The sequence below is a fragment of the Nomascus leucogenys genome, chromosome 4, assembly GCF_006542625.1.
Source record: "Nomascus leucogenys isolate Asia chromosome 4, Asia_NLE_v1, whole genome shotgun sequence".
NCBI classification, from domain to species: Eukaryota; Metazoa; Chordata; class Mammalia; order Primates; family Hylobatidae; genus Nomascus; species Nomascus leucogenys.
In genome coordinates, this window is record NC_044384.1 from 134,112,637 (window position 1) to 134,126,704 (window position 14,068).

General features: G+C 45.8%; 1 protein-coding gene across 1 annotated transcript in view; it reads right to left on the bottom strand.

Moving 5' to 3' along the window:
• Positions 1-8,315, bottom strand: part of PDGFRL (platelet derived growth factor receptor like) — a 72,662-nt gene extending 64,347 nt beyond the window's left edge. Inside the window, exons 1-2 of the mRNA XM_003256712.2 lie at positions 7,988-8,315; positions 7,438-7,610 (exon numbers count right to left, since the gene is read on the bottom strand). Coding sequence (XP_003256760.2) covers positions 7,438-7,492 — 55 coding nt within the window. The 5' untranslated portion in view covers positions 7,493-7,610; positions 7,988-8,315. The remainder of the gene's footprint in view (positions 1-7,437; positions 7,611-7,987) is intronic.
• Positions 8,316-14,068: the final 5,753 nt, after the last annotated feature.

Consider the following 14,068-nt stretch of genomic DNA (forward strand, 5'->3'; position numbering starts at 1 on the left):
ACTCTTCGGTCTCTGGCAGCTCTTCCTCATTTTCCTTACCTGCCTCATCACTCCTGTCCAACTACTCTTCACTCTCTAAGTGACCTCACACAGTCCCGTGACCCTTGCAGCATTTACATGCTGAAAGCTGCCCTAGATCCTGTCCTGACCCCGCCTCTACACTCCTGATCTAAATATCCTGTTGCTTATTCAGCACGGCCACTTGAAAGACTACTAGGCATGTCAAAGTTAGCATGTCCAAAATTTAGTGTCTCAAATTTAGCATGTCTGACCTCTGAATGCCCCTTCAGACCTGCTCCTTCCTGATGCTCGCTTTATCAGCAAATGAGAATTGCTCAGGACAAAAACCTCCAAGTCTCACTTTTTAAAAATTTTCCACTCCTAAGCCACATCCAATCCAGCAACAAATTCTTTTGACTTCATCTTGAAAATAGACCCTGAACTCAGCCTCTTTTCCTTCCATCCACTGATACCACCCTGGGCCAAGCCACTTACCATCCAGACATTTATAGTATCTCCTAAGCAGCCCCTGGCTTCCACTGTATCACTCCTTCGGCCATCTGTGTTGCTATAAAGGGATAGCTGAGGCTGTATCATTTATGCAGGAAAGAGGTTTACTCAGCTCACAGTTCTGCTGGCCAGAAGATTCAAGACTGGGCATCTGGTGAGGGCCTCAGGCTGCTTCCACTGGTGGCAGAGGTGAAGGAGAATAGGTGTATGCAGAGATCACACGGAGAGAGATGAAGCGAGAGAGAGAGCGGAGGTGCCAGGCTCCTTTCAACCAGCTCTCACATGAATTAATGGAGCAAGAACTCACACTATTAGTTCTATTACCTCGGGGAGGGCAACAAGCCATTCATGAGGGATCCGCCCCCATGACTCAGACACCTCCCATTAGGCCCCACCCCCAACGCTGGGGATCAAATTTCAACACGAGGTTTGGAGGAGGTCAAATATCCAAATCATAGCATTGCACCTCTGGCCCCCCAAAACTCATGTCTTTCAAATACTGCAAATTACAAGCACCCTTTCCCAATAGTCCCCCAAATATTAACTTGTTCCAGCATCAACTCAGAAGTCCAAAGTCTCATCTGACACTTGAGGCAAGTTCCTTACAGCTGTGAGCCTGGAAAATCAAAAACAAGCCTTGGCCATCCCCACCCCTCTAACTTTGCTGGGTGAAGCCCACAAGGCTGATCTGACAGGTTGCAGTTGAATGTCTGTTTCTTTTCCAAGCTGAGGGTGCATACTGCTGGTGGCTCTCTAATCCTGGGATCCCCACATGAGCCCCATTCCCATGGCTCCCCTAGGCAGGGCCCTGGTAGGGACTGTCCATGTTAGTTCTGCCCCTGTAGCAGGCTTCTGCCCACACACTCAGGCTTTCTGATACATCCTCTGAAATCTAGGTGGAAGCTAAGCCTCCATCACTCTTGCATTCTGGGAACATGCAGACTTGACAACATGTAGAAGCCTCCAAGGCTTATAGCTTGTGCCCTCTGGAGCAGCCTCTCTGTTCTACTTATTGGCCTCTTCTGCTCTTATTCGCCCATCCAGAACCACACCTGGGGCCTTTTAAGTTAGGGCTACAGCTGGTGCACCTGAGATATGGGCAGTAGCATCCCAAGGTGGTGCAGGGCAGGAGGGCAGCAGGGCCTGCACCCCAAAACCATTCTATTCTCCTGAGTCTCTGGGCCTGGGATGGGAGGGGCTCCTCGAAGATTTCCAAAATGGCTATAAGGCGTTTCTCTTATTTTCTTAACTACTAGCACATGATTCAAACAGTCTCTCAGCTGTGCCCTTGGATTTTTTCCCCAAAATGCTCTTTCATTCTCTGCCACATGGCCAGGCTTCAGATTTTCCAAACTTTTACTCTCTGCTTCCCTTTTCATAATAAATTCTACCTTTAGGTCATTCCTTTGCTGCTGTAATTGATCTTGAGCCTAAGTTTGTTTTTTTTTTTTTTTTTTTTTTTTTTGACACAGAGTCTCACTCTGTCACCAAGCTGGAGTGCAGTGGCCCAATCTCAGCTCACTGCAATCTCCGCCTCCCGAGTTCAGGCGATTCCCCTGCCTCAGCCTCCCAAGTAGCAGGGACTACAGGCGAGCACCATGACACCTGGCTAATTTTTTGTATTGTAATAGAGACGGGGTTTCACCATGTTGGCCAGGCTGGTCTCGATCTCCTGACCTCATGATCCGCCTGCCTCGGCCTCCTAAAGTGCTGGGATTACAGGCGTGAGCCACCGCACCCCGCTGATCCTAAGCTTTTAAAACCAGCCACACCCACCACTACTTGAGCACTTTGCTGCTCAGAAATTTCTTCTTTTTGATACCCTAGGACATCACTCTTAAGTGTGGCCTTCCACAAATCCCTAGGGCATGGACACAATGCAGCCAAGTTCTTTGCTAAGGCCTAACAAGGGTGACTTTTCTCCAGTTCCCAATAAGTTATCTGTTTCCATTTCACACCTTGTCAGCATGAACTTTACTGTCTATATTTCTATCAACAGTTCAGTCACAACCTTATAACCAATCTCTAAGAATTTCCAAACTTTCCCTCCTCTTCCTATTTTCTTCTGAGCCCTCCAAACTCTTCCGATTCTGTGCCCAGTACCCAGTTCCAAAGCTGCTTCCACACTTTCAGGTATCTTTATAGCAATATCCCACTCCTTGGTACCAATTTTCTTTGTTAGTTCATTTCGCATTGCTATAAAGGAATACCTAGGGCTGGGTTGTTTATAAAGAAAAGAGGTTTAATTGGCTCATCGTTCTGCAGGCTGTACAAGAAGCATGGAACCAACATCTGCTTCCAATGAAGGCCTCAGGCTGCTTCCACTCAGGGCAGAGGGCAAGGATAACTAGCAGTGCAGAGATCACATGGTGGGGTGGGAGAAGGAGGGACCAGACTCTCTTTAACAAGCAGTTCTTGCTGGAAATAATAGAGAAAGCACACATCCCCAAGGGAAGGCATTAATCTCTTCATGAAAGCTCTACCCCCAAGGCCCAAACACCTCCCGTGAGGCCCTACCTCCCACCACCACCACATGGGGGATCAAAATTCAACATAAGATGTGGTGGGGACAAACCATATGCAAACCATAGCACCTACCTTTGAAAACATAAATCAAATTATGGGTACTTCTCCGTTCAGAAGCCTCCAGGGACTTTCATCTCATCTAGAAGCAAGCCCTAAATCTTCCCACGCCCTACAAGGCCTGGCCAGCTCCTGCCCCACACATCACAGCCACAGCCACACTGGCAACCGGTACAAGCCCATCTTGAAGCTGTTGCATTTGTGGTGCCCCTGGAGTGCCCAGCTTTGCTTTCAGCTACCTCCGGGGTTTGCTTCCTCGCTTCAGGCAGGCTTATAGCTATCCAGCCAAACAGCATCCTCACACCCCGCCTCGGTCCTCTCCATGTCTCACCCTGTCTTACTGGTTGAATTGTGTCCCCTAAAAAGATACGCTGAAGTCCTAACTCCCAGGTATCTGTGAATGTAACCTCATTCGGGAATGCAGTGTTTGCAAATGTAATGAAGTCAGCATGAGGTCATTACGGTAGGCTCTCCTCCAATAGAACCAATGTTCTTATGCGGAGACACACACACACACACACACACACACACACGAAAATGCCATGTACAGACAGACAGACACAGGGAGAAGATGGTCACATGGCAACAGAGGCAGAGATGGGAGTGATGCGGCTGTAAGCCAAAAAAATGCCAAAGGATTGCTGACCACAACCAGAAGCTAGCGGAGGCAGGGAACGATTCTACCCAGCATCTTAGAAGCTGTGTGGCGCTGCTGACACTGACTTTGGACTACAAGCCTCTGGACTGTGAGCAAACAAACTTCTGTGGTTTTAAAGCCTCCCATTCTGTGGTACTTTGTTATGGCAGCCCTAGGAACCTAACAGACCCTGATTCATGATTCTCGATGCCACTTACCACTTCCTTAAATTGTATCTTTACTTCTTTATCTTTCCTCTCTCTTCTATTATGAGCGCCACAAAGAAAGCGTTTTAAAACCTTGTCTAGGTTTGAAAACTATCAATCCTCTGACCCCCGGATCTCTCTCTTGCCCTCAAACTTTTCTCTTTCTGCGTTCTAAGGATCAGAAATTGTTTTATATGTCAAACATGCCGGCCAAGATCTTAAATGCTTCAAAGCATTCGTTATGTGCATTCATAAACAATAAGGAACTTTAGAATTCTTTTTTCATTAAAATATTTCTGTACATATTTTTACTTTTTTTTTCTCAAGAATAAATGAAGACACGAAACTGTCAAAGGCTCTTGGTTAGAGAATCTTCGTCATTGTGTCTCTGTCTTACCTTCTTAGAGATCTGGCTATATTGCCCTCAGACCATAATGAATGTCTTTAGTCCTCCCAGAAAGAAAGCCCTTTCACCAGATGCAAAATAAACCCATGTTACTGAAGACCAGATTAGCATGGATCAAGGTTCTCATGTTGTTCAACAAAACAACAGTGACAAATCAACACCTCACTGTTTGCTCCTGACATTCAATAAGAATACGTAGGTAATCAAAAGTCAGGAATTACTTGTGATTTTCTACTTTTTAATGTGAAAATAGAAGCACCCTATTAAATTCGGTGGCATGTATTCCATATAAATGCTGAAAATCAGGTGCTATGATTGATGTCTCAAAGTGGAATCTTGGATTATTTATTACCTGTTTTCATCCCTCACTTTCATGCCATGGAGTATTATATGCCTTTCCAGCTACCTATCTTCATGAGGAGAAAGAATATTACTTCCAAAAATTTAAAGCATTTTGTAATGGGGAGCAGCCAACTTCACTGGGTCACACCAGATGTTCACCCCCATACACACTTGCAGGGAAGTCTTTTCCTCTTAGAAGGCTGTCTTTGGCTAGTTGTGGTGGCTCATGCCTGTAATCCCAGCACTTTGGGAGGCCAAGGTGGGTGGATCACTTGAGGTCAGGAGTTTGAGACCGTCCTGGCCAAACATGGCGAAACACTGTCTCTATTAAAAATATAAAAATTAGCTGGGCATGGTGGTGCATGTCTGTAGTCTCAGCTACTCAGGAGGCTGAGGCATGAGAATTGCATGAATCTGAGAAGTGGAAGTTGCAGTGAGCTGAGACTGTGCCACTGCACTCTGCCTGGGTGACAGAGCGAGACTCCATCTCAAAAATAATAATAATAATAATAATAATAATAATAAAGACTGTCTTTTAGTTGTGATCAGAAAAACTAAAAGGCAGTGAAATAAGTTGAGTCATGGGCCTTGTGTCTGTAGTTCGTGCTTTGGGATGGCCCTGAAGGTAGGATATTCCCAACCTGCCAATCAGAGACCAGCACTGGAAAGGCCTCCTGTGTAATCCACTCTCCTTAGTAGCTCCTGGCCACAACACAAGACACAACTCAAAATCAAAAACCATTCTTAATAGGTTTAGCCAAATGGTTACATAACTTAACGAAGCACTATGGGTTCAATATTTTATCCATAAATAGTCCATACATTATAGATATGTGTACTTGTATTTTATTTTTATTTTTATTTTTTTGAGAAGGAATCTCACTCTGTCGCCCAGCTGGAGTGCAGTGGTGCAATCTCGGCTCACTGCAACCTCTGCCTCCCAGGTTCAAGCAGTTCTCTGCCTCAACCTCCCAAGTAGCTGGGATTACACGTGCCCACCACCACGCCCGGCTAATTTTTGTATTTTTAGTAGAGATGGGGTTTCACCATCTTGGCCAGGCTGGTCTTGAACTCCTGACCTCGTGATCCACCTGCCTTGGCCTCCCAAAGTGCTGGGATTACAGGCATGAGCCACTGTGCCCGGCCAGATGTGTGTACTTTTATAAACAAAATCTTAGTGCTATTATCACCTAAAATTTATGAAGTATTTCTTACATTCAGTCTGTATTCCACTTTCTCCAATTGTCTCATAAATGCTTATTACTTGTATGGATTACACTTAAAGAAATGGTAAATTTAGTCAGATGTTTGTAATAAACTCACATGGGCTGGGCGAGATCCAGGAGGCAGAATGGAAGCCACTTTCTGAGCCTCTAAGACTGGCAAGTTGGGTATAAACAAAGGAATGGCTGATTTGAAATTATTTTGCCGGGCCATCTCCTGCCCTATTCAAAAAATGATACTACAAATTACATTTCTGCCTTTTCAGCAGTTGCATACAAGGGCCTGCCAGGAGGATTTTAATACTGCATTTTACAAACTGAACTCATGCCAACTTCTCTCTGGGCAGAGTTAAGTGTTACTCTCCCAGTAGAAGCTCTGCCTATGTTTTATTAAGCAAAGCTCTAGGCTGAAGGACCCTCATGCTCAACTTCAAGTCCCACAACTATCTCGGATTTCGCAAACTACAATGCGGTACTTTTTGGCAAATGCAGTTTCCTAGGAAAGAAAGGAACTGGTCAGGATGAACGAGTGGATAAAAATGTGAGCCAGGTCGAGCTGGCTCCAGCATGAAGTTGCATAACAGCAAAAGCTACTTTTCCACTAAATCTAAGCAAAAATTGTGTTGTAGCCCAGGAATTTCAAGAGGCTTGAGGATACCAGGAGGTACCCAGATGAAACATGTACTGTACAAATAACACCCATGGAGTGAATAGAGCAAACAAAACAGTTAAATGCTAACAATAATATATAATACACACTACAGTAATACAGCCAGACACACAGAAAAAAAACACCAGACCCTGTGGTCACGGGTGTACACGACAGGGTGGACCCAGGGCAGGTGCACATTCAAAAACGCGCAGCGGTCATGGTCCCCATACGCTGTACCAAAAAAATGCATTTTCTTCACCATTTCCCATCCAATTAGATAAATATAATAAGCCGTGGGGTTTTGATTCGTTTTGAAGTTTCATACACTGACATTTTTGTTCGAAGATCTAGGCAGATCTTGCAGGATTCAAGCCCAAGGTGGCAGACGAAACACACCCAGAACTGCGACGGGAGGGGGAGGTCACCTGGAACTATGCAACGGAATCGGAATCAGCGATTGCCGAGCTTAGGTGGCACCCGCTCTCAGCGGCAGAGGTCCCGGCCACGCCGCTGGGAGGTGGAAGCGATCCGAGGCTCCCGCGCCACCTCCCAGACCGACACGTTGACACTGGGGGCTGGACCAGGCGCTGGCTGGGAATGCTTGGTTCGCCCGGAGACGGGGGGCTTGGAGAGGTCCTGGTGGGCTCCTAAGCGTCGGTTAGCTGCCACCTCCCCTAGAGGGCTGTCTGGGCTGGGAAAGAGTGGGAGGAAAGGAGACCCCACCACGAGGGGGCAGGTGCATGGGGCAGGCAGTGGCGCGGGGACTGAGCCATCGAGGGCCGAACGCTAGAGCAAGAGCTGGCAGGAGGGCGGCGGGGGCTTCGGGTCCCGGCTAAAGTCAGGGCACAAGCTAGGTGGCCCCGCGCCCAGTCACTCACCATCCTCCAGCGCTTCGTGCACCAGCAGAAGACCAAGCAGCAGCCAGACCTTCATCTCGGGAACCTCGGAGCTCGGGGCGCAGAGAGCGCGGCGGCTGCGCGGGGCGGGGACGCAGGGGAGGCGGCGGGCGAGGGGCGGGCTCCTGGGACGCCGAAGCGGGAGGATTCGGTTTCTTGAGGAGTAGCAATGTTTCGGGGAAAAATTTGGGGAATTTTTTTTTTTTTTTTAAGTTCTCCGTATAATGTGACTTCTCCTGCCCCCTGGCGGAGCCGCGGTGCGCAGCACTTCTTCCCAGCGCGGGGAGGAAAAGCTAAGCGCGAAATGTACATTACAACAGCCATTCCTTGAATTTCTCCAACGCTTGGTGTTTTCACCAAGGTTATCAAGTTGAAGAAGAATCAGCGGGTTCTGATGGGGTCACGTTTAACCACGATTGTCCAGATGTTACCAGCGCTCACCCCACCTCCTCAGGCAGAACCTGAGTGCTCTGTAAAAAGTGCTCCCTAAATATTTCTGTTTATTCCATTTCTCTCTCCCACATGCAGTCACTCACAGGAGCGTTGCCCTGGGTCCTTGCTGCTCCTCTGTGTCTGGCCAGAGTTGGTCTCCTCACCCAGCCCTGTAACTGCTGGTGGGGGTGGGAGGACGGGTTCATTACAGGAATAACGTGGAAAATGAGACTGTGCAGACAACCTGGGCCTGTGGTGGTGAGGCAGAAGAACAGGGAGTTAGGGTAAGCACCGGCTAGGGTAAAAGCAGGAGAACAGCAGGTGCAGCCAGTTCGCAGAAGCAAAAGATCAGCAGGTGCAGACAGTTGTAGGCATAAGATTAGGCGGCACACAGGCCACATCCTCACTCCTCTGATAACAAGGCAGAATTTTCCACTTCAGCCTCTGATTGGTCCCAGGCCAATCCTTCGTAGGGTGTAACCAGTTGGAGACCTCTAAAGGGAACCCCAGGGTGTTGCCAAGTTCTTTTCGCTTTATAAAATCCCTGGGGAGCATCAGGCTTTTGTGGCTTGCTGCAGCGCCCCCTGTGAATTGTCTTCTATAAATCTACGCTTTCCTTCCTCCCTTCTGTTGTTTTGTTTTTCTTTGCTTCTTTCTTTTGCTACTCTGTGCATTTCGTTCAATTCTTTGTTCAACAGGCCAAGAACCTGGACAACTCTATCAGGTAACAGTGGGGCAGAGGATATGGGCTTTCACAAGTCCCTCTGCAGAGAGCCATCCTGCGTTTCTGAGCTTGCAGACTCTCATGATCAAAGCAGTTTGCTAGCGGGGAAGATGCCGGTGTGTGTTCCCAGTGGTGAGAAGCAACCCATCTCATTGTGATCTTCAGCACTAGGCACTGCTATTAAAGAGAGCTCAATTCTAAATAACAGGAAAGGGACTTGTCCCTCAACACCCAAGGAAAGAAGTGCTGCCATTTATAACAAACTAATGCTTCTCAGTCACTTCTGCAGGAGGAACCAAGAATTCTATATTCTGTTGCAAGTTCTAGCCGGAGCATTGCCACTCACTTGCTTTGCGATGCAGAGAACAGTTGCCTGGGAATAAAGACAAGAGCTCAGATGTTTACACGGGCACAAACTCTCAACGCCTCTCAGAATTCACTTAACCTTCTGGGTTTTAGCATCTCTTGTTTATTAAGAAAGGGAAGTAGGCGATTATTTCAACAGGAGTTTGCTATGTGATTAACCTTATGGCTATGAAGGTTGAGACATCATCTATCACGGCCTTTTGAGGAGTGGACAAGCATTTAGACCACTGCAATGTGGTGTGTCACGTTCTGGGGAGGATTCAGAGCAAAGGACTTGGAGGGTGCACACAGGAGAGGGTAAATCTGCCTCAGCTGCCCCACCCTGAGATTTCTTTTCACTCTGAGCCCAGGAATTGACTGCTTCACTCTCACTCCGTGTTGGAGCCTGGGGTTGGGTCTAGATTCCTCCTCTCGGTCCCAGTATCCCCTCCATGCTGACTATGCATGTGCCAGGTCCACCTCTCATGCCATTATTGTCAAGCTTCACTGCCCTGGCTCAGCTACATTTAGCTTAGAATGGTCCCTCTTTCTCTTGCCACTTAGAGGCTCTTCTTGGGAGGCTGAGGCGAGAGAGTCATTTGAGCCTGGGAAGCGAGGTTGCAGTGAGCTGAGATGGCACCACTGCACTCCAGCCTGGGCGATAGAGACTGTCTCAAAATAATAAATAAATAAATAAATAAATAAAAGCAAAGGAGAGAAGCCTCAGAGAATACCCATTCTTCTGCCGCCTTGCTCTCAGATTTCTACCATTCAGAACTGTAAGAGAATACATTCCTGTTCTTTAAACCACCCAGTCTGTGGTTCTTTGTGATGGTAGCCCCAGCAAATTAATACAGGGGTCTGTATTAGGATGGGAACAGAATTCATAAGAAGTATAAGGGCTTCCCAAGACATGTGGCTATTTCATCACAAGCCTTATTATCCTTGAATGAGACAATCTCAAGATGATTTTGAATTTGAAAACGAAAACTGCCAAAGCTGTATTTTTCATAGGTCTTATTTCGCTATAAAAATCCACGTGCTTTGTCTCTAGGGTGAGAAAGAATTTTATTATTAGAATGTAGTGTTGATCTTTTCCATTCCTTTTCCAACAATTACTATAATGTTAGCCAATTAAAATAAGCATTATCTTGCGGCTCTAAATCAAATACAAATTGAAGCCTGCTTTCCCAAGGCCTGATTAATTTTTTTGTATGTTTAGCTTGTATCTGGTCACCTTAATGGACCTTCTTAGTAGCCTAAATAGTTTTCAGTTGATCTCTTGGGTTTTTAGAAAAATGATCACATTACCTGTAACACCCACTTTTCTTTTCTTTTTTTTTTTTTTTTTTTTTTTTTTTGAGACGGAGTCTTGCTCTTTCGCCCAGGCTGGAGTGCAGTGATGCAATCTTGGCTCACTGCAAGCTCCACCTCCCGGGTTTATGCCATTCTCCTGCCTCAGCCTCTCCGAGTAGCTGGGACTGCAGGCGCCCGCCACCACGCCCGGCTAATTTTTTGTATTTTTTAGTAGAGACGGGGTTTCACCGTGGTCTCGATCTCCTGACCTTGTGATCCGCCCGCCTCGGCCTCCCAAAGTGCTGGGATTACAAGCGTGAGCCACCACGCCCGGCCACACCCACTTTTCTTTCTTTTCTTTTCTTTTAGGTAAGTCTCACTCTGTTGCTTAGGCTGGAGTACACTGACATGATCTCAGCTCACTGCAACTTCCACCTCTCAGGTTCAAGCAATTCTCCTGCCTCAGCCTCCTGAGTAGCTGGGACTACAGGTGTGCACCACCATGTCTGACTAATTTTTGTATTTTTAGTAGAGATGGGGTTTCACTATGTTGGCCAGGCTGGTCTCAAACTCCTGACCTCAAGTGATCCTCCTGCCTCAGCCTCCTCAAGTGCTGGGATTACAGGCGTCAGCCACCATTCCTGGCCATTTTCTTATCTATTTTAATTAATGGTAGCTTTCTATGCTTACCCATGAAATCTCCATACTCCATTGCCTTCCACGCTTTTTATTTGCCCCTTTGAAGTGATGAATACCATTAGGAATTTGTTAGGTAAGAAAAAATTAGCCAATATTTTGGGCATCCCTTCTCCATCCCCAAGATAAGGACATGTAACTTCTCTAACTAGTCTTCATTAACTACAGACATACAACCAAGATGATTTTTTCACAAAAATCTATTGGGGGAACCCACCCCTAATATTTCAACATAGGTTCTTTTTATTTTCCTTAAGTGTCGGCTGGCTGAGAAATAAAGAGAAAGAGTAGAAAGAGAGGAATTGTACAGGTGGGCCACCATGAGTGACATCATATATTGGTAGGACTGTGATGCCCACCTGAGCCTCAAACCAGCAAGTTTTTTATTAAGGGTTTCAAAAGGGGAGGGGGTGTAAGAACAGAGAGTAGGTACAAAGATCACATGCTTCAAAGGGCAAAAAGCAGAACAAAGATCACATGCTTCTGAGGGAACAGGACAAAGGGCAAAAGCACAACTACTGATGAGGGTCCCACAAAGATCACAAGGCAAAGGGCAAAAATAGAACCACTGATAAGGGTCTATGTTCAGCGGTGCATGTATTGTCTTGATAAACATCTTAAACAACAGAAAAGAGGGTTCGAGAGCAGAGAAGTGGTCTGACCACAAATTTACTAGGGTGGAGTTTTTTCCCCACCTAGTAAGCCTGAGGGTACTGCAGGAGACCAGGGTGTATCGCAGTGCTTATCTCGACTGCATAAGACAGACACTCCCAGAGCGGCTGTTTATAGACCTCCCCCCAGGAACACATTCCTTTCCCAGGGCATTAGTATTAATATTCCTTGCTAGGAAAAGAATTTAGTGATATCTCTCCTACTTGCACTTGCATTTATAGGCTCTCTGCAAGACGAAAAGTATAGCTCTTTTTGCCCGACCCCACGGGCAGTCAGACCTTATGATTGTAACTTCCCTTGTTCCCTAAAAATCACTGTTATTCTGTTCTTTTTCAAGGTGCACTGATTTCATATTGTTCAAACACACATGTTTTACAATCAATTTGTTCAGTTAACACAATTATCACAGTGGTCCTGAGGTGATGTACATCCTCAGCTTACGAAGATAAAAGGATTAAGAGATTAAAGACAGGCATAAGAAAATATAAAAGTATTATTTGGGAACTGATAAACGTCGATGAAATCTTCACAATGTATGTTCCTCTGCCGCGGCTCCAGCCAGTCCCTCCGTTCGGGGTCCCTGACTTCCTGCAACAAAAATCAATGTTTCGAGGTTTTAGCAGGAATAAAATTTAGTGGTTTTAAATATGGGACCCCCTGAAAACTTCATTCTGATAGAAATGCCAGACGTTTTTGATGCTCCCAGAGCTACTCGTCAAGAGACATCTTAAGGTAAGGTAGGGATCCCAGAAACTTAGTCTACTTAAAACCAGTGAAGCACAAGAAAGACCTTCCTAGCTCCAGGATGTAGCATGTTGTAAAGACGCGTCACCTATTCATTAGTTACAAGAGCCTCTAAGTGGCAAGGGAAAGAGGGATCACTCTAAGCCAAACTGTAGAACGGGAATATTGTGACTTGAGATCTTTGGCCTCTTTTTTGTTTGCTCTTTCTCTTAATAGTGTCCTCCCTCCTCTTTCAACTGTCTCTGCCTATTTGCCTTCTCTTGCTTATTTGCTCTAAATGGTCTTTTTGAAAAGCATCTATTATCAGTCATTTACACTTGTGTTCCAATTAAAGTCAATGGTTCTCTTTTAAGAACAATGGCATGGCAAGCCTGATTTCTACCAAAGCAGTGAAATTGTTGGACCTTCCATAAAACTATCAGAAATCAGTGAGCAGGTAGGGAAAGATTCCGGTGACTTGGAGACTCAGCCACTGGGGATGCCCAGAATCTTGAACTTTGACAATGTTGTAGTATTTGTGGGCTAAGGGACTCAGAGCTCAGAAACTGGCTTGGAGATTGGGGCCCACCCTGGGCTATATGGTACTCCTGGGTAGTGCGGTCTCTATCCTGTGGGTTTCTCTTCCTCTTGACTGCTCCAGTCTTAATAGAGTAATAAGAACTCTTTACCCAGAGTTTATGACATCTGAAACTCTGATACCTACAAGTACTTAAGAGGTGGCTATCCATCTGTTACTAGAAAGGTTTATATAAGTGAGTATTGAGCTGAGCCTCTTTCTAGTTTCACTCATACTTTGATCTGCGTTCATTCATTCACTTTTAGAGACAGAGTCTCACTCTGTCACCCAGACTAGAGTGCAATGGTACCATCATGGATCATTGAAGCCTCAACCTCCTGGAGTCAAGTGATCTTCCCACCTTAGGCCCCTGAGTAGCTGGGACTACAGGCACTCAGCTAATTAAAAAAAAATTGTAGAGACTGGAGTCTCTGCTATGTTGACCAGGCTGGTCTCGAGTTTCTGGCCTCAAGCAATCCTCCCACCTTGGCTTCCCAAAGTGCTGGGGTTACAGGCATGAACCACCATGCCCAGCCACTTTGACACACTTTAAAAGACAAGCTGAGATAATGTGATAGTGAGAGTTATTTTTGTATGGCTTTGAGAATTTTTTGAGACAGTTTATGGGATGAAATAATTTACTCTTTCCACACAGATGAGGACTTCTCAGCACAATCTCTTAGCATTCCATGGGCTTTGAGCCCTTAGCTTCAAAAGGAATCCCATCTGAGTCCTTCTTTAAACACTAAAGAGATCATATTCCTCTCTCCAGGAGCTTCTGGCTGGACCTACCGCCCAGAGACAACTACTGGGGGATTATTTCATGTGATCCCATGGTGGCAAAACAGAGGTAGGGCACCACTACCTCACAGCAACCCTAATCAAACAAAAACTAAATTGTTTGAGGCTTCTACTTGGCAAGTAGTTTGCTTTTTTAGCTTGGTTTTTAATGCTTTCTAAATTGATAGCAAAGTTTTAAAAATTCAACATGTTCCCTCCAATTTACTAGAAACAACGGGAACTGCATACACAAATATGTTTCAAAATTAAACAAGCTAACTCAAGAGATGTGTAATTTTAAGCAATTTAGAAACATTTTAAAAGTCCGCATTGAATTCTCCCTCCCTATCAAAGAGTAAAAAGTTGAT